The sequence below is a fragment of the Cyrtonyx montezumae genome, unplaced genomic scaffold (assembly GCF_038088225.1).
Source record: "Cyrtonyx montezumae isolate F1298 unplaced genomic scaffold, pur_monq_1.0 scaffold_8, whole genome shotgun sequence".
Classification (NCBI taxonomy): Eukaryota; Metazoa; Chordata; class Aves; order Galliformes; family Odontophoridae; genus Cyrtonyx; species Cyrtonyx montezumae.
Genome location: NW_027072089.1, coordinates 45,769,744 through 45,796,893, shown reverse-complemented (window position 1 = coordinate 45,796,893; position 27,150 = coordinate 45,769,744). Strand labels below are relative to the sequence as shown.

General features: G+C 35.6%; 1 protein-coding gene across 2 annotated transcripts in view; it reads right to left on the bottom strand.

Annotated features, from left to right (window-relative positions):
• The window catches only part of SMCHD1 (structural maintenance of chromosomes flexible hinge domain containing 1), a 74,066-nt gene that overhangs the window by 17,366 nt on the left and 29,550 nt on the right, over nt 1–27,150 (bottom strand). For both annotated transcript variants that reach the window (XM_065753178.1, XM_065753179.1), the window contains exons 18-34: nt 26,537–26,614; nt 26,334–26,453; nt 24,465–24,609; nt 24,031–24,127; nt 22,751–22,823; nt 20,933–21,072; nt 19,761–19,895; nt 18,667–18,894; nt 17,836–17,984; nt 16,225–16,313; nt 12,745–12,863; nt 11,865–12,032; nt 10,871–10,996; nt 7,530–7,609; nt 5,176–5,333; nt 3,640–3,755; nt 2,640–2,701 (exon numbers count right to left, since the gene is read on the bottom strand). In XM_065753178.1, coding sequence (XP_065609250.1) covers nt 2,640–2,701; nt 3,640–3,755; nt 5,176–5,333; nt 7,530–7,609; nt 10,871–10,996; nt 11,865–12,032; nt 12,745–12,863; nt 16,225–16,313; nt 17,836–17,984; nt 18,667–18,894; nt 19,761–19,895; nt 20,933–21,072; nt 22,751–22,823; nt 24,031–24,127; nt 24,465–24,609; nt 26,334–26,453; nt 26,537–26,614 — 2,083 coding nt within the window. The remainder of the gene's footprint in view (nt 1–2,639; nt 2,702–3,639; nt 3,756–5,175; nt 5,334–7,529; nt 7,610–10,870; nt 10,997–11,864; nt 12,033–12,744; nt 12,864–16,224; nt 16,314–17,835; nt 17,985–18,666; nt 18,895–19,760; nt 19,896–20,932; nt 21,073–22,750; nt 22,824–24,030; nt 24,128–24,464; nt 24,610–26,333; nt 26,454–26,536; nt 26,615–27,150) is intronic.

The following is a 27,150-nucleotide window of genomic DNA, read 5'->3' as shown; positions in this document are numbered from 1 at the left end:
TCTAGTATAAGTTTTTTGGAAAATTGAATGAGGAAAGTTGCCTCCAAGTTTGCCCATAGCAATTGACAGGATGTTTGTTGTGGCCCCGTTATTGAGAAGTCAGAGAATCACAGAATTGTAGGGGTTGGAAGGGATCTCTAGAGATCATCGAGTCCAACTGCCCTGCTAAAGCAGACTCCCTAGACCAGGTTGCACAGGTAGGCATCCAGTAGTCTATTCTGTTCCCACAATGAATCCAGCAAATTCTCAAAAAGCTACTGGAATGGAATGGAGAGATATTTAGATCTACCACAAGTTCTCTCAAAGTTCAATCATTTGGCTTGAGTTTACACAATATCTGAGTAGATGATTCTTTCTGCTACTCAGAAACCATACAAAGTTGGGTCACCGTCAATGGCCAAGGTTGAGCATATTGAGAGAGAATCCCTAACATCAAAATACAAAGGAAAGACAGATGCCTGCATTTCTGTGCATAGAAACACAACTTCACGCAGCAAGGAATGCCACATACTATTTGGATGACAGCTGCAGTCTTCCAATGAACACAATGGATACTTAAGTAGTGACTTATAAACCTTTGAGGAAAAACAAACACTTTCTAACCCAGAGTCAGACAATATTCTGAGATTATAACTTGTGACAATCTTGAATTGGCTCATACGATTCTTGCCTTTAGCATACATTTCATCTGTTTTGTAAGTAACAGCAAGCAATTTGATTCCTCTGAATTTTTTTGAAGAATACAGTGCAAGATTCCCAGAAATAGTTAATCTAAAATAAATAAATAATCTCAATGTTTTATCTATCTGTAAATTGGGGTATGGCTTTTTTGTACATATATAGAAGAAGTATAGAAGAAGCACAGTTCTACTTTCCTTTCTACATTTTATCCAGGTTAAAGTTTTAAAGTAGCATCTGCCTCATCAGGATGCATTAACTGCACTACTGAGTTGTGAACAATCTGCTATGGATCTTGGTGTGGCTGAAAAACTTCTAACCAGACATAATATTTAGAAAAAAAGAAATTTAGAAATGCATTAGGAGCATCCACATAACTAATCTAGCATTAGATGATAACCATCAGTGACTATGCCAAGGACATGAAAACAAGAGAGAAATCAGGTGGTAGACAGTGATGTCTACACTCACTGATTACATCAATGAGTAATGTACACTTTCCTAAAGGTACTGCTTAATGAGAAGTCTCTACCAACTGTTAGTTCTCTCAAATCTTTCAGAAAAGAATTTTACTTTTAGACATTTGTAGCCAACTAGGAAATAACAGAGCGATGGCAAGATTTTTGTAATTCCAAATTCAAATCTATGCAAGCTTATTTCTATTGCATTCACTTATAATGTATGTCTCCTGTGAGAAACACTATGTAGGTGAATATGCTCGTACTTTTCATGAAGGCACAAATATGTTACACAACGTGTCTTGTTTTAGTAATGTTCTAGTGGTTTCTTATGTTTTAGCTACATCCATTACTTAGTGTTCCACAGAATAAGCAATGTAATAGAAATGCATCTTATACTTTCTTATACTTAGTAGAAATCTGCATCAATCCTTAGTTTCTGGAGAAGTTAATTTTGTAACTTTCTACTAGCCAAAACTGCACCCTTATTCTGCAATCTTCTTTTGACACAACTATCAAACACAGCCTTAAAAGGCTGTGGAATCCTGAATGTCTTTATCTTAAAGATCAATATCTTAGTAAAAATATCAAATGCCATGTCTAAATAGCTACAACTCCTATTGAGATGTTCTGTGGTTTTTTGAGTTAGTTGTAATCTCCTATATGGAAATCTTCACTTACAAATATATTACATCTATTGCTTTCCCAAATAGTAGACTCTTGGCTGGATATAACAAAGGAAATGCAAATGGTGATAAATTTACACTGTGTATCAAGATGAGCCAGAACTCTGGATTTGAGCCTCATCTAACTGCTTCCCAGGAAAACAAAGTTCCTCTGCTGTTCTGATGGAGGAACCAGGATCAACTGTGCAGAACTGGTATTTGCTGCATTCAGGTGATCCTAAAGTCTGCATTCTAAAAACAGAAGGGAAGTCTAAAATCTGGAGACAATAGCTTGAAGCAACAGCCAAGACTACAACTATTCAACTTATCCTATCCAATAGCATGCCCGCCAGACATAGAATATAAGGAATAGAGTATAAGGAATGTAGCAAGCAGACATCAACATTAACATAAACTCTAAGTTCTACTGCCTGTCATCTAAGATGCTATCTCTGACTGAAAGACCACTAAGCTAACAAGAGCAAATTCATGGCTCAAGACTAACAGCTACAGAATGCACTTAATCAGAGTTCAATCTGTTTTGTCTAACATGCAATTCTAAAGCAGTCGAACATTATGCTGAAGAGAATTAAAGAACGTTACTACACTTCTTGCTCTGCTAGCATATCTCATGTAATATATTACCTTAGACTCTTTCCTTCTCCTCAGATTAAAACAAGTGTCAAATATATCTTGGGAAGAATACAATTCTCATACTCATCACAACATGCTAATACATTTCATAGCACTGCATTACACTGAATCTTTAACAGATTGTTATTATCAAAAACTACACACAATAGCTGCATCAGAAATTACAAATTAAGTACTGCTATACCTGAAGTAAAAGAAGCCATCTTCTTTGTCATCATTCACTTTAATACAGCTAAATGTTGTAACCTGAAAGGATGCAAAAATAAATTAAAAAAACAGCATTACATACTTGAAAGTACTTTGCTAGTAATATGCTGTCAAGTCTTTATGAGTTGAAGGTAGGTCACTCAGAAAATAATACCTCCTATATATTTCCACTGAAAGTACAACAGACATAAAGAACACTGTAACTCTGATGGAGCAAACTCTCAGCTACAATACATGATTCTTCAACAGTGTTTTTGCCAGCCATGAACACGAGCCTGCATGCTAAGCTCATAAAAGTCTGCACCAGAGGAGATGACCCATTATCACTGTTGCCACTGCTGAAATGCACCACCCACCACCTCTCTGTACACACATTCACTGTTTGGTCTCTGTAAATGTTCAGTAAGTGTCGATGAATGACCATCGATGCAATTTACTCTGTGTAGAGGAATTCAATTACATTCCATGACTGCCCCTCTGTTACCATTTGTTGCACAGCAATAAAATGCAATGGAATAATGGTGGGAAAGTTCAGCACCTTCTGCCATACCACCAACATCTGCCTCTGATGTCATGGGCCAACACAGCAAAACATAAAGCATTTGTTTTTTTTGGAACACCATAGTACTGATAGCACAGTATTCAACGAGACTATCTATAATTTAGTGTTACTTTCATATTCCTAGTCCTGGGACTCTTCTGTGCAGTCTTAGGGTCTCAACTTTTAAATATGCCCCCTGCTATTCAGCTTCTGGAGAGTAGAAGCACTTCTACACTTACTATATTACTACGTAGTATTTGAATAGTGTGACAACTTGTAACACAGCAGATTGTCAAACAAATATGAGTGATAAATGTTATTTAAAATCTAGAACAAGATATTGATCTAAGTCAAATATGTGAAAATTTCCACTATATAAATCTTTGTCCTACGTTAACATTTTACTATCCATTTTGAAAACATTTTGATGACTTACATCAGTGGGTATCCTAGTTCCACTGCCCTGTCCTTTCCACATTTTCATAGAAATACGTGCTGGATTAATATTTTTGATAATATTGTCATCTTCAGAAAGAACACTAACTATAAAATCTGCAGAATGAAAAAAGACAATTATTTACAATTATTTTTATTGAAACTGAAAATGACCAAACAAATCAGTTTCTTGATCTTGCGACTACCTAGGGGAAAAACCCACATTTCAATGAAACCCGTGCAACAAAAAAACTGAAAAACAGCATGGAAATCAGTCTGTTCCTCATCCTGCAATTATATTAGATAACAATCCTTACTTAGGAATAAAACAACAACAAAACAACAATAAGTTCTTAAAAAACACCACTGAATTTAAGTCTGGCTTACCCAGGTTATCATTCTTAACAAAAGCAAGCCAGGTTGCATCTTGCTCTTACAAAAGAACAGTCACCATCTGGTTAAGTAGTTGATTTCTTTCTTCAAGGACTGGAAATTCATGTTTCCCTCTTCTTTCAAAAGTGCTTTAGGCACTGAACTACTGAATAAAAAGGCACAAACTGCTACCATTCTCCCCTATCTACTCAGGATAAGAACCTTAATCAGTTTGGCTATTTCTTACAACTAGGATGATATACTTAGTAGTAGGATATACAGACATACTTCACTCCTCCATTTTCTACTGACTGATTCTACAGTCAAAATATCGTCCTTTTTAAATCCCAACTCAAATAATTTAGTTTTTCCTATAAACTCCACAGAAACTTAAGTGGTCTGAAAGAAAAGCAGTGTAAGATAGAAAAAGGCAACCATTCTAGTTGTAAATGCTAATTGAATACTTTGACACTACAGCTACAGATAGCTTTCAAGCATATAACTGAAGCTGTACTGTTCAAACAGCTGAATATTGCACATCAAGGAAGAATTGTGCTTTGATGTGTACAAAAAATTTGAGCACGATTACAGGTGCACCTGAGTTCACCAGTAAATCCAGTAATTGGGATGCTTATTAAATACGAGACTGCTAATAAGGAATTTTATAACTAACTAAATAATCAAAATGTAATATCACATTTATGATTTTAACACCTGTAGAAGTTGTCTACTTGTCTTCCTCCCCCCTGGTTGACTTATACTACATTTGAAAAAGATGTATTAGTTAGTCCTCTCTTAAATCCTCAAGTACTGTAACCTTGATGTTTGAAAAAGCACTCTTCCAAGTTGTCTGCAAAGTGAAAGCCTCTTTCAAGTTAGCTTCCATTTGCACTGTAACAATGGAAGACGTGAAGAAGTATGACAGTTATGTTCATTCACATGCTTCTCATTCTTTAGCTGTCTCGTGAAAGCAGCTAAGTTAGTCTTCTGTTCCTTTAACTGTGTGGAAAGGAAGTCCTGGGTTTATTTGTAAAATTGCAAATACGAATACCTTAAGAATGAGCAGAATCAGTATACTAATATCTGCTTACATGGAAAAATACTGGTAGCTAGAGACCCGATCTCCTCAGAAGACTGGTTTCTATCAAAGAATCCTTATACTTACCAGGAAAGGTGCCTCCTGCTGGAAAAGAAGCATTTTTGTCATATTTAACATTCACGTGGATGGGCTTGTCAGGATCAGGAAGGACATTTAGTGTAATAACAGGACAATCTAATGCAATCTTGTTGTATGAAGCTCTAAGCTGTAAAGTGTGTTCTCCCCTGAAATATAAAGAAATCATAAAAACTGTTATAAAATCTCTTTCAAAAAGATAACTATCAACATATCTCAAATCTGAACCATGTACATGAAAGCTGAAGAAACAAAATCATAAAAGAATTTCAAGATAGCAGTAGTAAAGGGGAGAAAAAAACAGAAGTGTTAAGGTGAAATTAGAAACATACGAAAGAAGAAAAATCGTAGTTTTAAGATATCTTTGAGATAGTAGCTTATTAAATTTAATTAGCTTGATCCTTTCATTGTCTATCTGCAAGAAACTAGCAACTGCAGCAGCTGTAAGTTGCAAAAGACAGTATGGTAGAAAGCAAGCATAACTAATTAAAATGCTGCCAAAGGAACAATCTGCTTTGACAGTTCCCAAAGGGAGAATGTGTTAAACACATATCTAGGACTGCTAGCACATAGTGACTACACTGCTATATAATAACTGCATGCTGGTTGTACTCCCCAGCCAGTTTTGATTATGCTAAAAAGGTAGGGTGCTGCCACTGAACACACTGGCTTGTAACAGCCAGTAATATACTGATAACTAGTTTACCATCCACCAAATTGTGAACATTACAAACACAGTCTGTAATATTGTTTTTTATGAACTCCCATACGTATGAATGCAAAAATATTAAAAGCACTTAGTCCTAGCTTCTAAGCTACCTAAAGCCAATCCAGTCTTATAAGTAAAGTTCTTAGGAGCTAAGCATTACCAACTTTTAATCAGTTTTTCTCTTTCCCGTGATACCCATAAGACCTTGCTACAGTAGGCACTATATTAACTTGTAGGTCTTGGTTCCTGTCAGTCAGAAAAGAATCCTAAAATCTTTTAGATTTTTTAAAATGGAAATATGGTCTATCATTACTCAAAAATATCTAGATCTGTGTCTCATAAAAGCATGCCTCCCCAGGGAAGTGGTCACTGCACTAAGTTTGACAGAATTCATGAAACATCTGGACAACTCTCTCAGTCATATAATATGACTTTTGGGTGGTCTTTTGTTTAGAGCTGGACTTGATGGTCCTTATGGGGCCTTTCCAATGTGGGATATTCTATGCCTACAAATTCCTGTTTTTGAGCATTCACTAAGAAAAAGGAAACAAATATATATATATAAAAAGAAGCTTTCAATTCATTTTCCTAAGAAAGCAAAGTTTAGGTTGCTCCTGTTAAGACTGGCCAGTTGATCCAAAAGTTAGAAGAGAGACCAAAATCTTAAATGGCCAGAAGGAATGTGTAAAAAAAGCTGAATTACTACAACTGAAGAAATGGAAATACAGAATACAAATCGATCTCTTACAGCTTTCTAGAAAATGGAAAGTGCTAGAAGAAAGAGTCCCTAGTCATTTTCTTCTTTATGTGAGAAATAACCTTTCTGTTCAGTACATTGGTTTACTAACCACTCAAAATAAAATAAAATAAAAATTACACAAACCCCAAACTAGCTATTAGCTTGTGTTGAATCATGCTTAAGCAGCAAGACAAAACAGTAAAATGCAGGAAAAAACTCTAGTGTTATCAAGCAAATCTCAGGGATACAGGTAGCAGAACTGTAAGCACCAGGAGAATAAAGAAATAATGAATTTGAAAAGTCAGACAGGACACATGAGTGTAAAGTGGATCCAGACAGACTGATATGAAGAAGCAGGAGATACAGGACACAGATCTGCAGGAAATGAGACTTCCTATTTTCTTATTTGCAGTAGAAATAAAGTTTGGTTTTCGTTCTGTTTTTCCTCACTAGAATTCTTTTGGATAATTTACCTAACCCGTTAAACACTGATTATCACCTTGAAGAAGTGGAGTTTCAGGACTCCTAAAACGTGTTCCTATTTTAAACGATGTTTTTTTCTGGACACTTAAAGGCTGTAAACTTCAAATGTTTTAAATGACTTACACATACACTAGGTACAGCCTGGCAACGATAAGCTGTGTTTTACCATGATGAGAAAACTTCAGAAAATTAGAGCAGCAGCTTCTCAGAAGAAGAAAGAAGCCATTTCTACTTAGTTAAGCATTTAATTTCTAAAAGCTCACTATGTGGCTTTCCACCGGCATCTAAATAATAAATGTTTGACCTTATCTCTAGACAATTTCCTGGTAGATAAGTTATGAAATGCGCAGCTTAAATATATCTAGCAAGCGACATTTCAGAATTCAATTTTTCCACATAATTTTCACTACTTACCTAGGTGCATGAATACTAATAACTCCCAGGTTAGCCCTACCATTGTCATCTGTTTTATGTTGCTGGTTTGAAGGAACAATCTGTCAAAAAAAATATTTTTTATTCTTTCAATGACACAGAAGTAGTATCAAAGTCTTAGAATAAAGTGTATACCTCATTTGCCTACATACTGTCTTCCCACTTGAGTAATAGTTACTTTGAATTTTTTGGACTCTAAATTAAGGAAGATACACTATTGTGAATATGATATTAGGATGCTTCAGAATTTTCTCTGCTAGTTTTTGAAGACATTCACTTGACCTGAACTAGGATATCTTTGTTCATTAACAGGTTTAAATATTTAATAGATGTTATTTCTTTAACTGCTACTGATACCATCATGATATCCATAAAACATATTAATATGTTTCCAGATTCTAAAACCTTCTATGAATTGTTTATTCCCTTTCAGTGTTTTTCCAGTCCGCGCAGATGTTCCTGGGTAGCAAAAATTAAAGAATGATTAAACCTCAGTACAAACAACAAAAGCATCTGTGTCTACCTTCCCTTTTCCCCCATTCTGTCAAAAGAAGTAAGATTGCTAAATAACTTAGAGGAAAGAGTTATAAGTGATTAATTACTGTACCTCACTAATCAATATTCAATGGCAAATAAAAGCAAATCTCTGCATCAAAAGAAATGGTATTTAGCCAAATGCTAATAAGAAACTTCCTGTCACTGTTCTAGCGTAACAACAGAAATGCCTTACACATTTCCTGTTTACCTAGTACTTTAATCAGGTTTGGCTCTACTTTCTTTGAAGTCGACCGAAATTCTGCTCCTCACTTAAAGGAATTCTGGCTGAACCTCAAGATTATAAATTAACTTCCCACTACACACTGGTGTTCTTCAAGGTGCACGTTCTGCATGCTAACAGTCTTTGTCACACTCACTCCCTGGCACTGAACGTGAAATCTTATGATTGACCACTAAATCATACTCGTCCTTGCAAATTAGACAGCAGAGAAGCTATCGCTACACTTCCCTTATGAACCTGAGAAATTTTAAACTATGGATGCCAGGATCTTAGATTTAGAATCTATCCTCTCAGAGAAACAGGTGGTAAATTTTAGAGACTACTAACACACTCTTAAAAATACAGAGAAGATATTTCCTCTGAAAATGGGCATGTACACTGTCTTAGCCTTACCTAAGAAATACCTTGTCAATGTATCAGAAGAACCTCAGATAGTAGCTTTAAAGTTTAGAGGGCAGCATAGGAAGCCATGGACACACTCTGAGTTCTTGTGTAATGAATTCCTCTCTAAAGAGGGAAATCAATTTTTTACACTGATGACACAACACAACAAAGTCATGCAAAAGTTTGCTGTTGAATAGTATTTGGCATTAAACGGCCTTCCTTTTTCTATTTCAGCATAAACTTTGGAAGACTAAATGTCTAGTCTTGCACAAAAAAAAAAAAAAAGAGCATTTGGAATTGTTGAGGTAGGCAATCCTTTTGCAAAATCACTTTCTTTCCCAAATCTCACACCAGTAATTTACATGAATGAAACTACTTTAAGAAAAAAAAAAAAAAAAGAGTTGATTGATATTGGATCAGCTATGAAAGCATTAATTTATCTTACCATGTAATCACAGAAGGGGAATGGCAAAAAATGAGTGCTTAACGGTTCAAATGGAAAGTAGCATTGTAAAGATATTTTCATTTTTCAGAAATGCTAAGAAAACTGTCTGAAAATATCCTCTTCTGAAGACTATATTCAGTTTAGTCAAATCATTTTTTATTTGATGCTACTGTACTTCACAGAAACTAGTGCTTTGTGCATTTTCACTTTTGGGTTGCATGTAGGAGTTTGGGGATTTTACTGCTGAGCCATACTCATTTAGTTTTGGATCCACAGCATAGAGAATGAAGTACAAAAAATACATGCTGCAACCACAGATTACCAAGTTCAGAAGACTTATCCTCTAAGTCGTGAAATGTAAGAGGACAGCTTATCTGAGAATTTCAGTTCTCAGAAGCTTCTCATAACCTTTGGGAGACTGCATACACACTATCTGAAATTCCAAGGCAAGACAGCTCTCCTGCAACCTTCCGTAGAGCACCTGCTTTAGCAGGGGCATTGCATTTTATGATTCCCAGAGGTCCCATCCAACCCCTACGATTCTGTGGCTCTCTAAAGGCAATAAAATAACCAGATAATCATGAATACTGACTGTATGTCTGTTTATCAAATATGCAGCTAGTTGCTCCACTGACGTATGACGGTATCACTCAGAAATCATATCACTGTTGTTGAACTCAAGAAATGTGGATGAAGGGCAAGCATATTTTCTAAGGCATGTTGCCAGTCTTCTTTAGAAGAAGGCATGCTTGAAAATACAGCATACCACCACAAAGTCTCTTTGACTAGGCACTCTAACCACAGTGTATTCCTGTCAAGTTTGTATGTCCTACCAAGAAAAATGGAACCAGAAGCTCTGCAGAGCAGAAGCTGCCTTCACAAAGGCAACGGGGGGCTGGGGGAGGCAAGATAAAAAAAACCTTCTAAACTATGAGCCAAGCTTCTATGGTAAGAGACAGAATAAAAACCTTCAAGATGTAAAGAAGTGTCCTGAATAATAATAATAAACAATATAATTAGGAAAAACAATAAAAATGAGTAATAGTATAACCGAACTGGGGAAAATGTTAACGAATTAAGAATTCTATCAAACTCCTTTCTTTGCACAGACCAGTGTGCAGGGCACCTGACACTCACAGAAAGAGTAACTGCTTAACTCTGGGTTAGGTACTGCACTCTCACTGTTTTCAAATTGGTTTATACTGCTCTTCCCACAGATAATCAAATGAGAAGCAGACAAGCTGATTAGTTTATGTACAGACCACCAACAATACATTAAGGAACCACAATCAGAAGAACCACCAGATAAAAATGATTTGGTTACCATTTTGGAAGATGTCATTATTGTTATTGAGCAAGTCATCTCAGATAAGGTGGGGAATGCACACAGAATTTGCAGAAAGGTTGAGCAGAAGATTAAGAAAGTATGCTAATTACACTTGGATGCCAGACTACAGGACTTTTGTTATATCTGTGATTCTTATAAAAAAAGGGAGCCAAGGAATCTGCCCTGGGAGCTGTTTACATTGAAATTACTATCTGAAATAGTAATAGTACTGAAATTGCATTCATGTGAGATGAATTATTCTTTTGCATCCTTACAGTACATTCTTTTTTTTTTTTTTTCAAAAGTATCTTAACAATGAAGAAGAAAATGCAGACAACACCAATCTATGTAATGTGAACAAAATTTCATAAGGTAAGACCTATGCTTACCTTTAGGTTGCTACTCTTTGTAAGGCTGACTTTGACATTAGGTTCAGGAGATGGATTTCCCCACTGATCACACAGTTGAACAACAAGGGGCTTCAGCAATTCTCTACCATTAATCACTGCAACAGGCTGGAAAATACACAAAGGCATTATTCTAATCTGTTTCATATATATTAGACATTTATAGCATATCAGGAATACCCAAAACAATAGCATGCCTTCTCTGTACTATTTGCCTCCTACAACAGATAAATCATGTCAGAATTGTAGAAGTTTTTAAGCTATTTCTAGAGTTTTCCCATTTTCAATCTGGTCATTATAAAAGGCATGATTTGACTGAATTTAACGTGTCGCTCATGTTGACACAATTCAAAGGAAAGACATTTCTCAAGAGGTTTAGGCAGTTTCCTACTTATAGAAGGAACAAATGGCCTAAAACTTTTTTGTCTTCTGACAGCCTTCTAGAGAGTACAAATAGACATTCTTTCAACCATTTCTATCAATAAAGACAGTATCTTTGGCAAACAGTAGATCCAGCCTGTAGTAAAACTGCTGCATCAAAGCAAAGAAAAACGTGTAGAAAGGTGAATGGGACAAGAAAAATAATTTAAAACATAATTAAGGAACACAGGGTTATAAACAGATGCATGAGTTAGTTCACCCTAAAGTAAGTTTACTTTTAAAAGCTAATGTATTCAGTTAGCTATTGTATGAAAAATCTTTTGTGTTTACTGTCCCATTTAAAACATGCTTATGCAATTGGCTTACAAAATAATTAATTTTGCTCATGTTACATGGTCCTGAACAAAATATAAAAAAAAAATTATCTCTAAAGCTGTTGTATTCTGATAGTTTTTAGAAGAAACATATTAAGGAGTCAGTGTCTTCATCTGCTTTCATCTTTGCACCCTGTGCTTCAAAAGCTCTGTAAATAAAAGACTTGCTGACCAGTCACCTCTGGTTTTTTCCCCTCTCAGACAAAAACTGTTCGACTTACCTTTTCTAACTCTGGCCAGTCCACAATTTGCAATTTAGCAGGTGATCCTGCAGTTAAATTTATTCTGAGAAAATCAGAAAATTCACGCCAAGCAAAGCACAGTTCCTTGCTTCCAAGTACACAAGGTTTAAATCGAATACCTTTGAGTCTCATTGTAAATGTACTTTCCTATTGAGAAAAAAAAAATTATTAAGAACAGAAGGCAAGTATGTTGTTTCATTCTTTTTTACTACTGTATTTTAATATTTATGCATAGTAGGTACTATTACTGTTTCTAACTAAAAATTAAATGCAAGTTCTACTCTAATTTAAATGGACTTCTTGTGTAAGAAATTATCATTTTCAAACTTAGGCATTTCTCACTGCTTTTCAATGCAAAATTTACATATAATTTAGTTACATTTAGCACTTTAAAAAACATAGAATGCGTTTTAAATTCAACTATGGCAGAAAGCATCATTAATTCTTCAAAAAATTGTAAAACTTATTAAGTCACCATTCAAAAAAAAAAAAACCATACAAAAACAACAAAATCCACATCATCACACCACAAAAAAAAAAAAAAAAAAGAAAAGAAAAAGACTATAAAGAAGAAAAGCTATAGAACAATGGACTAGAAACAAAAGCAAACCTAATTCTAACTCAATCAGTGCCTTGATCATCATGTTGTACAGCTGCAATAGCAATAAGGTTTTTGACAGATGCCACTGTATTCCTTAGAACGGGGTCATATTAATTTATAATTATCTTTGAAATGTTTACCACCTAGCACCTAATTTCACTATCTTTACAAAATTTTGGTGTAATTCTGACAGAAAGAGTTAAGAGAATATACCACACATAGCCCATACAGAAATAAAATACATAGCATCTTATTTACCTGCCAAGTTATTTGCAAATTTGATTTATCAAGTCCAGGTCCTGAAACTCCTAGGTAACTTATACACGCAGATGTCATTGTTTGAACCTGATTTCCATACTGATCTGTGATTATTATATCTGAAAAAAAAAACAAACCCATAATTTATTAAAACAACTAAGATGTGTACTTCAGCAGCTGCTTTAATGAAACATTATGCGACATACAGAATATGAACGCACACAATACACGCACATAATATATAGAAAACTTACATGAGTATCACACACTCATAGAATGACTGAGGTGAGCACTCCCTGCTCTAGTCAGCCACTCAAAGCAGGGCACCCAGGACCATGGACAGGTGGCTTCTGAAGATGTCCAAGGAGGAGAACCCACAGTCTCTGGGCAGCCTGTGCCAGTGCTCCATCACCTGCACAGTTGGTGCCCATTGCTTCTTGTCTTGTAATATATTGAGTGTTGCCCAGTGACATATATATGCTGATAGTGTCTCCTCACTCAAAGTTCAGTATAAAAAAATGAATCTACCTACTCAAGTTTCACAAATATTTGTGCTTCCCACTTCCTTTTTGACTAAGATTGCTTCTTGCTATAAAGTTAAAAAAAAATCTTAAAACTGAAAATTAATTTTTAGCCTGCTGAGATACGTTCTTCAATGTATTTGCCCAAACAATCTTTTAATGTCCTAAAATACCATAAGAACTTTTAATCTCTAGAAGGTATTTAAAATGTCTCATGTTTACTAGAAATAACTAACACATTCAGAATAGTTAAAGCACTGCAAACTACCTGAAAAAAGATACAAATAATTTTTCACCAACAACACAAATACCAAAATAAATAAAAGGAAAAAACAATAAAATAAAAAGCGAGTACTGAATCATCTAAACATTTCTTAATCTCCACAAAGTCTGAAGCAGTCATGTTCAGAAACTGAACAATCAGACTGATTCCTTAACATAGTAGCTCTCTTAGGCTAAGCTGTTAACTTTAAAATGCTTCATTTTGAAGGCCATGACTTCGAAAAAATTTGACTGCTGTTTCAGCCTTTGAGATTTTAGAATCATAGAATGGCTTGGGTTGGAAGGAACTTTTATGATCATCTAGTTCCAGTCACCCCTGCTATACAGGCAGGGACACCACACACAAGACCAGGCTGCTCTCTGCCCCATCCAGCCTGGCCTTGAGTGCTTCCAGGGAGGGGGCATCCAAAACCAATCTGGGCAACCTGTTCCAGTGTATCACCACCCTCACAACAAAGAATTCCTTCCTAATATCTACTCTAAATCTACCCTACTACAGTTTACAGCCATTTCATACCATAGAATCATATCATAGAATGGCATGGGTTGAAAAGGACCACAATGATCATCTAGCTTCAAACCCCCTGCTATGTGCAGGGTCACCAGCCACTAGACAAGGCTGCCCAGAGCCACATCCAGCCTGGTTTTGAATGCCTCCAAGGATGGGATATCCACAACCTCCTCGGGCAACCTGTTCCAGTGTGTTGCCATCCTCTGTGTGAAAAACTTCCTCCTGATACCTAACTAAAACCTCCTGTCTCAGTTTAAGACCATTCCCTCTTGTCCTGTCTCTATCCGCCCTTGTAAACAGTTATTCACCCCCTTCTGTTCAAGTACTGGAAGGCTGCAATGAGGTCTCCCCAGAGGCTTCTCTTCTCAAGCTAAACAATCCCAGTTCCCTCACAGGAGAGGTGCTCCAACCCTCTGATCATCTTAGTGGCCCTCCTCTGAACCCACTCCAAAAGCTCCACATCTTTCCCGTACAGGAGAACCCAGGCCTGGATGCAGTACTCTAGATGGGGCCACACAAGAGCTGAGTAGAGGGGACAATCACCATCCCTCTCCCCGTTGGTCACCCCCTTTTCTAATGCAGCCCAGAACACAGTTGGCCTTCCGGGCTGCAAGCACACACTGCCAGCTCATGTCCAGCTTCTCGCCCACTAGGACCCCCAAGTCCTTCTCCACAGGGCTTCTCTCAAGGAGATCTTCCTCCAGTTTGTATAAATACCTGGGATTGCCCCAACCCAATTAGCCTTACTGAACCTCATTAGATTTTCTGGGCCCACTTCTCCAGCCTGTTCAGGTACCTCTGGATGGCTTCCCTTCCTTCCAATGTATCACCTGCACCACTCAGCTTGGTATCATCCACAGACTTCCTGAGGGTGCACTCAATGCCATTGTCTATGCCATTGATTAAGATGTTGAAGAGCACCGGCCCCAAGACTGACCCCTGAGGGACGCAGCTTGCATCCGGCCAGTCAGCCAGCCAACTCCCAATCCATCCAACAGTCCATCCTTCAAATCCACGTCTCTCCAATTTAGAGAGAAGGATGTGGTGAGGGACCATGTCAAAGGCTTTGCAGAAGTCCACGCAGATCACTGGCCTGTAATTCCCCAGGTCCTCCTTTCTCCCATTCTTAAAAATGAGAGTAATGTTTCCCTTTTTCCAGTCACCAGGGACTTCATCAGACAGCCATGCTTTTCAAATATGATGGAGAGTAGCTCAGCAAGCACATCAGCCATCTCTTTCAGAACCCTAGGATGGATGTCATCTGGCCCCATGGACTCATATTCTATTTCATGAGGACATCTCGGACTTGTTCCATTGTTACAGTGGGACATAAACCACTCCCCATCCCCTCACCTCATGGTCCTGGCAGACACGGGAAGCCTGACCACCCGTGAAGACTGAGGCAAAGTACTCATTGAGTACCTCAGCTTTTCCTATGTCTGAGGAAGCCAGCTCTCCATTACCTTTCATCAGAGGGAAAACACTCTCCTTGACCTGTCTCCTCCTGCCTATGTACCTGTAGAACCCCTTCTTGTTATCTTTCACATCCTTTGCCAAGTTCAGCTCCATCTGCACCTTGGCTTTCCTAATCCTATCTCTACACACACAGACAACAGCCCTGTATTCCTCCCAGGATTTCCCCTCATCCTGTAGCTACATGTCCTTATACAAATTCCCTCCCCAGTTTTCCTGTAGGCTCCATTCAAGTACTGGAAGTATGCTAGAAGCCTTCTTTTCTCCAGGCTGAAGAGCCCCAACTCTATCAGTCTGTCCCTTTAAAGAAGGTGCTCCTGCCTTCTGATTGTCATCACGGCCCTCCTCTGGACCCACACCAACAGCTCTATGTCCTTCTGCTGGGGAACTCGACACAGTACTCCAGGTGGGGTCTCACAAGAGCTGAGTAGAGGGGCAGAATCACCTCCCTTGCCCTGCTTGCCACTCTTCTCTTGATGCATCCCAGGATACAGTTGGAGTTCTGGGCTGCAAGTATGCATTGCTGGCTCATGTCAAGTATTTCATCAACTGACACTCCTCAGGACTGCTCTCAAGCCATTCTCTGCCCAATTTGCCTGCTTGGGATTGCCCTGGCCCAAGTTCAGGATCTTGCACTTGACAAGGAAATAGAAATGTATTTTACAAAGAAGTGAGAAATATGCAAATACTCACCAATTTCACCCTGTAACTCTTCCCCCAGCTGTAGTGTGTCTGATCCTTTTAATTTGCATTTTATGTGCCTGGGTTCATCTGGAAGTGGCCTAAGTTAGCACAAGAAAATGTATTTATAGTCATTTTCACTGAGCTAATAATACTAGAGCACAGGACAGATAATGCAGCAGTAACCACCCATTTGCAATTTGAAGGTTTTTTTGTTTTAAATTTACCCTTGCACATATTAGAGGACTATACCTGATGTGCATAAAGTTTATATAGTTATATTTACCTCATGTTTATGAGGAGCATCTTACCAGACACTCTTAACAGAAAAAAAGACAGCACCTTATTTGTAATAACTTGCCTACTAAGAGTATTTTATACAGATCTGATCTGTATCCAGATAAAGTACACCCTCAAAGTAACATACAATTGTCAACATATTAACATTTTTGTAAAATTAATGGTAATATTATCATTCATCCTGAGATATAGATGCAAAGGTATCACAGACTTGCTAAGAAAATACTTGTATAATTTCTAAGGATTAGACTACAACTTAACAGTTTTAAATTTTTAGCCACAGTTTTTCATCAAAGCAAAATAAAGACAGACCACATTATAAAATAGTCTCTTCAAAATACCTTTTGGGGTGCTTTTTAAACTGTCTTAGCCTTTATGTTAATTTATTTGATGAAGTTTAACAGAAGTTATGAGCTGGCTCCCTCAGAACTAGCTTCATCCAACAACTAAATTATGTGAAATTAGCTTATTCAACACAATGTTTTTTTTTTGGTTTTTTTTTTTTACAAAAACTGAGAAATTTAAAAGTTATTCTAGAATGATACCCAGTTAATTTTTTATGACAACTGCAACAGAATAAGCCCTAAAGAAGAGTTCTCTAATCTGAGACTGCTTTCCCACAACAAGCAAAACCACGTAAGAAAATTAAGCAATGCATTATTATACTTCATACCAAGAAAAGTGTCAATTCAGACTGTTTTTCTGCTTGTCATATAAGAAAACAGAAAATACTACTTCAGTGAAACTTCTTCTGTCTCTAACAGTGAAGCATCAAAATAGTAGCTCCAAATTCTTAAAGAATCAGATCCATCTCAACAACTTTATAAAGTAAGCGAAGCTAGTTGCTGAGACTCAATTATTGGTAAGCAGGCAATTTTAAAGTTCAACTTACAGTTCCTCACTTTTGATCAAGATACCAGAAACAGGTATCCAATATTAGACTAGTTAAATCTGTAGCTACAAAACAGCAATGGTAGCAACATACTCTACAGTGATATTTTGCTTTAGCTAACAGTGACATGACTCTAAAATAAAAGTTAAAATTCTATAAGCTAACACTTGAAAGTTTTCAAAGACACGAATAATCACCTTCAGTATAAATACATATACTTCAAAAAGTGATTACAGAACTAGACAGAAACAGATTGCAATAGAATTTTTCACACAGTTACTATTCTCATCTGTAAACATCTACGCTTTAACACTTCCATTATCTGATTTCATTAATTCAGCTTTCAGAGGATGATTTTTATATGCAATAGAATAGATCTATAATCCTTTCCTGATGTAATAATTCACAAAATTTATTTCAAACATACAAACCTGACTGTAAATGCACTCTCCAAAGACACATGGTCATCAAGATAACTTATTAGACAGTAGCGTACGTCTTTCACTGAAGTTGGTACTTTCACATCAGGTAATAATCCCTGCATCAACTGTTCTCTGTTAATTCTGGGTGTCCAGTTAACCTAAAATTAAAGTTGTTTAAATTAATCAGAAATTAAATTATTAATCACTACCAAAACATTACATCTGAAGTCATTCTAAACGTGCTGAAATAAAATATGGGTAATAGCTTTCAAAAGGTAAGCCAGAGCTTTTTCCAACAGTAAGCTATGCTCTCTGCTCAAATACACGAATTATTCTTAATATAAAATAAGCCTCTTTCACTGCACCTTTTTGAGTTAAGAAAGATCTGACTCAGAAAAACCTTACCAAAAAGTCAGATATACGGTAGAGCTCTATCTTTATGTTAGGCTCTATGTATATACAGAGACAGAAACAAAATGTTTTTGAAGAGACATGCCTATTCAACACTCCTAAAGATGGAAAAGCCTCATATCTGAATGTTAGAATTTTATTACTGTGTTTAAGGGAGAGTTGGAAATCACTTTTTTTTTTCATAATGCTATCCTGCAGCATTATTTTGGGCTTTATTAAATGTCTTCATCTTGTTAACAACACAATATTAATAAAATGGTATTTTCTGGAATTTATTAAGCAGATATTAAAGTTCCTAATAATACACTCTTGAGGAACATTATTTGGAATGATAGTCTGATGTCAATGGATTTTAGAAAAACACTGTATAGTTTATTATATATATATATAATATAACCCATTATATACTATTTCTTCAAAAATACTTGCCTTAATTTTTTCAGCCACAGCTGGAGTTATGTGTATCTCTCTTTCTCCTTCATCATACATCTGAAATATAAGGTTGTGCATGATATCGCCAGCAACCCACTTGATTTCATCCTGATGTTTAATTTGAATAGCTTTTTGTCCATTCATACTCAAGACCTGCAGTCTTGCAACATGACTGCTTGGAAGAAGTTTAATCATCTTTTCCACTGGTGGCACATCTTTACAGCTCTAAAAATGGGATGTAAGGGAAAAAGACAGACATTATGAAGATATCAAATACATATAACTTAATAAATATTGCTCAATAATAAGTCTATGGCACTACTCTAGATTATAAAGTGCAAATGGTTGTCCAAATATAAAATTAGCTTAACTTGTCAAAAGCAAATAAAAAAGGATATGTCAGAATGCTTGCAAACATTTAATCAAAACTGGAACTGATGCTACTTAGAAAATACTTTGTATGTAATTCAGTATTTCTAGAACAATTTACAAAATATGTATTTTTTAAAACTAATCCAAAATAAGGTGCCACGTACATTGGACTGCCACATTATTATTTGGTTACACCATTTTCAAGGTAAAATACTGAAAGTCTTATTTACTTCACCCGCATGGCTCTCCTGATTACAAGTGAGCTGGGATGTTCAAAAACATTAAAAAAAACCAAACAACCAACAAACTTTAAGACTGAAATATTCATGTCTAACCTTTAGAAAAAAAATATATTCTCGATATTGTTCTTCTCTAAGGTTTGGGGAATATTTTATCATGCCTGTTCTGGCTCTAAATGTTCATGCAACAAAGCTAATTTCAAAGAAGGAACCAGCAAGTAAAAAGGGATGTAAATTCCCAGAAATAATACTTAGTTCTGAAGTACAATGTGTGTGAGAGGTGAATTAAAAATGGGATTTCTTCACCTTTCTATGGCTTCCTAGAGATGAGAAACGATAGATGTGATTCTCAGGCTAATGGAATTAAAATGGTGACTTTTATGGGCTAAACTGGTTTATAAAAATTTGGTTTAATAGCAAGACAATACAGTAAATAGTTTACAAACTTTTGGTCATCCAAACATTCCAATCAATACTTACAGGTATTTCAATTCTTGCTTTGAGCATCTGGTCTTTCTTTATATTCTGTACGTGTATGACTGGACCAGTTAAAATGTTTGTTCCTGCATTACTGCAGTCCACAGAATACACTGGCAGGTTTGAAGCACCTGAGAACTATTTGAAACATACAATTAAACTTCAGTCTTGCAGAACTACAAGGATTATTCCAGAAACAATTATTTGTGCAGCTCCAGAGGTATATATGATTAGAGATTTTTTTTTTTTTTTTAGATTTCATAAAATCAGAAAAAGTAATGAAAAAAGAGAAAGTGCTTTTTTTCCAGGTGACAAGAGATGTGTGAGAGAAAGGAATAAGTTATAAAAGAAAAATTTACTGTCTATATCACTTCTTTATACTTAACACATACACACTAGCCTCCTTATCCATTCAGGCAATAATTTCCATTAAGTTGATAAAGTTGAAAAGTTTTCTAAAAAGAAAAAAACAAAGCCACCCAAGTGTTAAATTTGACACTTAAAAGTCCGTTTAATCTGTCACCAGGCTACTGCAGACCCACTCTAGAAGAACAGAACATATGCTTATAAAGGAGAAATGGAAATCAGATTGTTTTACTCTGGGAAAACCATTCTTATTGTTTATCTGTCCATGCTGGAAGACTGTAATTAAAAAAGTTACTTTCTTGAGTTAAAAAAATCGAACAAACAATAAAAACTCCTCTGTTCAAAAGTGCAAAACACACAGATTTCTAAAAGCCACAGTAACACATTCTTTTCCTTACTAGTTTAAACATCTACAATTATTATGCTATCATTATTCTTTAGGCAGCGGACTTGCATTTTCATATTTAAGCAAATTAAAAGTAAGTTGTCTGAAGTTTATTTTTTTTTAATCCAAAACATATTTGAGCACTGTATGTGGAAAACATGACCTAAAACATCTTAAAATCATAGTTTTATATCATCACACCATTTTTCTCTTCCATTTTTAAGTCCAGGTTTCTACAAGTTTGAAACTTACTGCATGAATCATAATGGGTGATGCAAGCAAGTCAAGGATGAGGATACAAAGCTACAGAAATTTCAAAAGCACTATTCAAAATGTTAATTCTGCCCGCATGTCAAAATAGACTACTTTCTTAGTCCTTTTAAAGATATCAAATTCTTATGAAATAGTATAAAATGAAGTTTACCTTGCAATGAACTATCAGCTTTGGCTGTGCTGTTATATTGCCTGAAACATCCACTACTTCGACCTGAAAGGGGAAAGCTGTACCATTTTCAATCTTAAGAATTTCGGAATCTGGTTTTACTTTCAACTGATGTGGTGGGCCTGTAAAAAGAACAAATGTACAACAGTGGTTATATTTTAGATGACCCACTAGACTCAGTTTTTTGCTATCTTGAAAAGCATTTTAAAGCCATGATATCAAGATATCTATGGTAAAAAACACTTAAGCCTAACTCAGGTATATTGGTTTAAACCAAGAAGTTTCTTGACACTGTCTGTCCATTAATACACATCACTTGCCACTCTTCAGTAGAACATGAGCTTCAACATACACAAGGTGTAAACAGATGATGCAGTACTGTCTACATACTATACCAGATTATATTCATAAAAAAAACTTGAAGCTTTTTACTGACACTTAAAAAACAAAGATATGCAAGTTGAGCTACCTAAACAATCATAACATGCAGTATTTTCATTATCAAAGCCATCAGAGCTACACCTTCCATGCACAGAAATGCACTGCAGATTTTTATGGTATTATTTCAATAGCAAAGTGAAGCTCTTCAAACAAATCTATCCCATGAACATATAATTAGTCATATACATTTTAAAATAAGATAAAGAGGTCATAGATCTCTATTATAAAATATTTTGAAAGAACTAGAAAAGGTCATTTTTCAGGAACAAGCTGTATGCATCTCTCATTAAAACTTTCATTTCAAACTCACTGACTGAAGAGCAGGGAAGACTGATATAGGTTCTATTCACTTCTTCCTTACAAAACAGATTTTAAAAAGTCAAGCTAAATTTAAAGTGAAAAATAGGAACTTAAGTATGTCCAGACTGACTGACAAAAGCAGAAGTTTCTAATAAGGAATGAAGGTGCCTCAAACCTAAGGTAAACAGTAAAGCAATACACAGCAGTACAATCCAGTTTGCTCCAAGTGACTGCTTCTACATGAAGCCTTATCTGCCCAAACGATAATGAATAATAGAATAAATTGTGCCTTGTTGGTCTAATACAGCTTGAAATACAGATTCTCTACAAAATGAGATCAGAAAGGGTAAAGATTGCTAATTAGAGTGGCTAAAAATGAACCCTCGAACTACCTTACCTCCTGAGCTAAAAAGCAAAAAGTAACAACAACAACAAAAATCAACAGCCACAAAAACAGGCCAAAAGGGATAACTGTAATCATGTAAGGAAACCCTCAGTATCGAAGACATCCACAAAACATTAAATCTGGTACCGGTGATGGACCTATGGACTTCTCTATTCCTCTCCTGTGTTACAATAAAGTCAATGTGTAACACTAAAGATCTCAAACTAAATCCCAACTGCAAAAGCACACCCTTGCTTTGATGGGGTAAGAAGCTGTATGAGAACTTACTAATTCCCATCTTCCACAGTGAGATCAGGTCAGTGCAGGTTAGCACAAGTTCATGGGATTGATGATGAAGATTTAATGAATAAGGTGATCTTTTTATCTTTTCAGTGGGACTAGATTATAAAATATATATATATATCAAATAAATTGATCTCAAGCAGGTAAATTCCAGCTACCAGAGCATCTCACAAGACTTGGCTGTGAGTTATTCCTGCCAATATTAACATGCCCTGATAGCTTTATTTTGTTTCAGCCATCACTTGAATGAGTCAGAATATTTCCACTGAATACCTTATTAAATGTTTAACTCCTTATGAGCAGACACCTTTTACTAATAGTATCAGAACAAAGTTCAACAGAAATTCACCAAATCTGTAATGGATTCTTACCAGGCTGCAATCTTATCTTAAAAATTTGTGTGTCTTCTTTCAATCCAGGAAGAGTAAGCTTCAGATTAAAGTTCTAACAAAAAGAATAGTTTTAATATTAATCATAAACAAAATCAGATCACAAATTATTTCATAAAGTCAAGTTAATCCGCACATGTGAATTTCAGAGGTCTAACCAAATTTTTTTGCAATGCTACATAAATCAAGATTTTTCCAATGCACTAAAATCTGTTTTTGTTGTGTTATTGTGTTTTTGTATTGTTATTTGTGTTACTCCCAAAGACATCAAATCCAGGATTTGCAAGGCAAACTACAAGGTTATGAAACCACTGGCAGCAGCTATAATAAATTTTGGTTTTCTGTCCTGATGCTTGTTTTACTGAAGATAAAAAAAAAAACAGATTTAAAGAAAATGTCTGCAAGTTCTGTGTTCACTGTTCACAGGAACAGGTTGCCCAGAAAGGTTGTGGATGCCCCATCCCTGGAGGCATTTAAGGCAAGGCTGATGTGGCTCTGGGCTGCCTGGTCTGGTGGTTGGTGACTCTGCCCACAACAGGAGGGTTGAAACTAGATGATCTTTGAGGTCCTTTTCAACCCAGGCCATTCTATGATTCTACGATTCTACTATTCCTTAGCAGATTGCCAGTAGAAAGGCACCAGATTTAATATCTACTTCATCCTTGAATAAAACCATTAGAAATAAAACTGCTGCTGCAGATTTCCACCTCTAAAACTGATATTCATAAGAAAGGCAAAAAATGAAGCACACTAATCGCGAAAACACTCATTTAAAACTAGTTTCACTGCAAATAAAATATGTTCTCAAATTTATAAAATATGAACATGTAGATGCAATTCATGAAACATCATGCTTGCAAGTTCAGAAATATTGTTGCTGTACAGTTTTAGTTTCATAAACCTGACCTACATCATTACTATGTCTAGTAACAAATATGTAACATTAACAGCTCACGGCTTAAGTGAAAGTAATTGGGCAACTTTTTGGCTTGCCATGGAAGAGAAGCAAAGAGACCTAGGTTGATGCCTCACATGAGTTTAAAACATTTTAGCATAAATTTGAACTAAGACAGCTGAATTAGTATTCTGAGTACACTCTACAACAAATGCACCACAATTGCCCACCCCTTAGGCAGTGACATCAGCTAAAAGAGTGAAGCTGTGGGTAAAGCCATAAGAAATCATGAGAAAACATCCCAAGAAAGAGCAGTTGCCACTTGTTTCTTAAAACTAATAGCTCAAGTTTGAATTCATAAGCATACCTTGCCCTGGCAACTATTTACACAGCCTTTAGCAGTGACACCCTTAATGATGCAATTTGCTCCTGCAGTTATTTCTTCATACTGCAAAGTCAATCCACTAAAAAAGGAAACAACAACAAAAAACACAGAAAAAAAACAGAACTAAATTAAAAATGAATAGAGTGTTTTAATTCTTCAAAAAGATTCTCCACTAACATACATACCACTAACATACATACAAGATACTTTCAGATCTTCTATGGAAATGACAAAAATAACTATCAACTTATGTTAAAAGCATACATCACTCAGACAAGACACAAAGAATTACTGTATTAATGTTACAAGAAGTACAACAAAAACAAAACATTCCCCACTCCTAAAAGAAATTCCAAACCCAAACAAACAAGAAAAACCCAAGCCACCAAGAAATGATGATGAGACAGTTGAATTACCTAGCTTCAAGAACTGGTTTAATGGCATTTGTCAACTGTGTTGCATGACCAAACTCATCCTGCAGTTCCAAAGGAATATTAAAAGGTACTCCAACTCGAAAAGGAAGCTCCAAAAGACCCACTGAAAATTTCTCTGCTTTCCCCTCTAAGAGAAAATAATAATACATTTTCAGAAGTAATTATGTACGTTCATTCTGTACTACCTACAGATCCATTTATCAGCAAATTTTTTTGCACCAGATATGAGAAAAATCACAAGGGAAGGGGAAATTTGTTACCTTGTATGAGCCAAAGCTACTTGAATGGTAACAACAACAAAGAGGCTGCAACCTTTCAATACTAAGAATTTTAATAAAATTTAGAACTATATGATAAAACCGTAAAATGCTTTGTCAAAAAAACCCCCAAACATATAAGAACTTCCGTATTGTCAATGTGTTTAATTACCAAAAGAACATGTGCTAAATTAAGAAAATCAAACCTGCAGATTGACTTTGAAAGTTCAGTTTTAAAAAGTATTTCTGACTACTTTTTGCTTTTAAGTTTACCAGGAAGAAACGTCAACACTGACAAACACCCTACTGTTAAATAAAATACTTTCAAAGAGCTGCTGATTTCCACTCACATTTTAATTCTTCTGGTCTGAATTTTTAGAAGCTCCATATACATAAAGTTGCATAACAATTTTTCAAATACATATTTTGAGGACTTATGGTCACCTCTGAGACAATAAAAAACATGACCAAAAATAATGACTTGAAATATTCACTTTTCAAGACTGAAGATATGAAAAAAGGCCAAGTCATCTTAATGATAAGTTAAAAAACTAAATTCAGATAGCAATAGTTGCTTTTCATAACCCTTATATTAAAAGTACCAACTTAAATTAGATTTTTAGAGTTCACATTTGTTTACAATGAGATTTGTGAATTTAATTTTTTATTATGACTGAAGATACCATTAACTGCAGACTGCCATGCTGCGAGAGGCCACAATACTATTGAATAACATATTTCAAAATACAGAACGTAGTTCTGTATTTTAACTTTTAAGATCTGCTTTTTGTTTTGATAAACAGAGATAAGAAAGTTCTATTTTCGTTTAGAGGAAGTTTTTTTCCTTTTTTTTTCTCACTTCAGGATGCTCATTTCCCAGAAAGTGATTCGGGGATCTTTCTACTACAATGTCCCACAGCAGCTAACATACAAATGAGAGAAGTCAGCCTGCTTAAACTCCATTTTATTGACTGTGTGATTCACTTTGCATTATTCCACTCCAGTCCCCTTGCTCATCAGTTCTGTTCATCTGCCCCTCACAGGAATACTGGTGACTCTCTCCCTCCTTACTCTTTCCTAAGTTTAAATTCACCTCAGAAAAAGGAAACAATACAGCAGCATGGCAAAATAGTTCAAGAAACATTTCATCTCAAATTGGAGAGCCAAGCCAAGGGAAGATCTGTCTTTGTCACGTATGTTGATCACTGATGTTTTGACTACTGTATTCAAGCACACAGTACATATGCACACACACAAGCCTATATGCATATATAAAACAGAACAGACCTTCATGATAGGATAAAACGAGATGTATAATATACAAGTACTTTACACACCTTAAATTTAATTTAGCAAGAAAATAACTGAAGATTCTATTTAAGATGAATTAAAACAATCTAAGTACATATACTTGTTTTAAATCCTATGAAATGTTATTTACAGGTAGCATACTGCTTTATGATTTATTTTTATTCCTAGACAGAGGTTAAATGTTAAAGCAATAACCTCTCTCAACCAAAACATAAATAAACTTGGATACATAACGAACCAAACACAAAAAGTAAAAGAAAACTGGCATGGCTGGAATTCTTACCTACAATAGAAAATTTAAATGTTTTAGATGGCAGAGGCCTTCCTGCGTAAGTGTCTGCATTACTTTCGTTTAAGACTACCTGAAGCTTCAAAGTGTAGTTTCCAAGTTTCTGAAGGTTCTCTAAAGGAAAATAAAAATAAATTTATAAAGAAAAAAAAAGGATAATTATACATAAGCTGAAAATATTGTAACTATTAACTCACCCATTTTTTTAAACCAGTATGGCCATTTGCCTCCATGCTGACTTATATGAGAAATTATTTCTTTATTCCCAGTAGATGCTGAAAAATAAACAATTAGCTACATGTATTTACAGATTACACATAATTCTCCTTTATGTAAAAACATGTCACTATTAAATCTAAGAAATATAAATTCAGCTTCACAATTAATCACATCAATCACACTTTAACAGAAAAAAAAACAAACTCTAATTCCACATTTAATCCCATTTTAATTCAAAACCTCAGACACATTAAATGGAAGTAACAGGTTTGTAAACTTGCATTGTGTTAGCTCTTCAGTTATATGCTCCCTGTAAAGTCTGGGTACATGTAGGCTGTGGAATCCATCCATACTATCAATTGATCAACTTAACAAGTGATAAAGTACCTCAAATGGAAGAAATACTAATAATATGTTGACTGCAAGTAGATTTAAGGAAAAAAAAAACCTTTCATTTTTTGCTCCAAACTATTTTATCTTCCAAATAGACTCATCTGCAGCATGAAGGCATAGTCAAGAGTAAAAATAATGAAACTTTGATGCAAACTGTAACAACTGGTGCTACAACGTCAGAGATACACAGGAATAACAT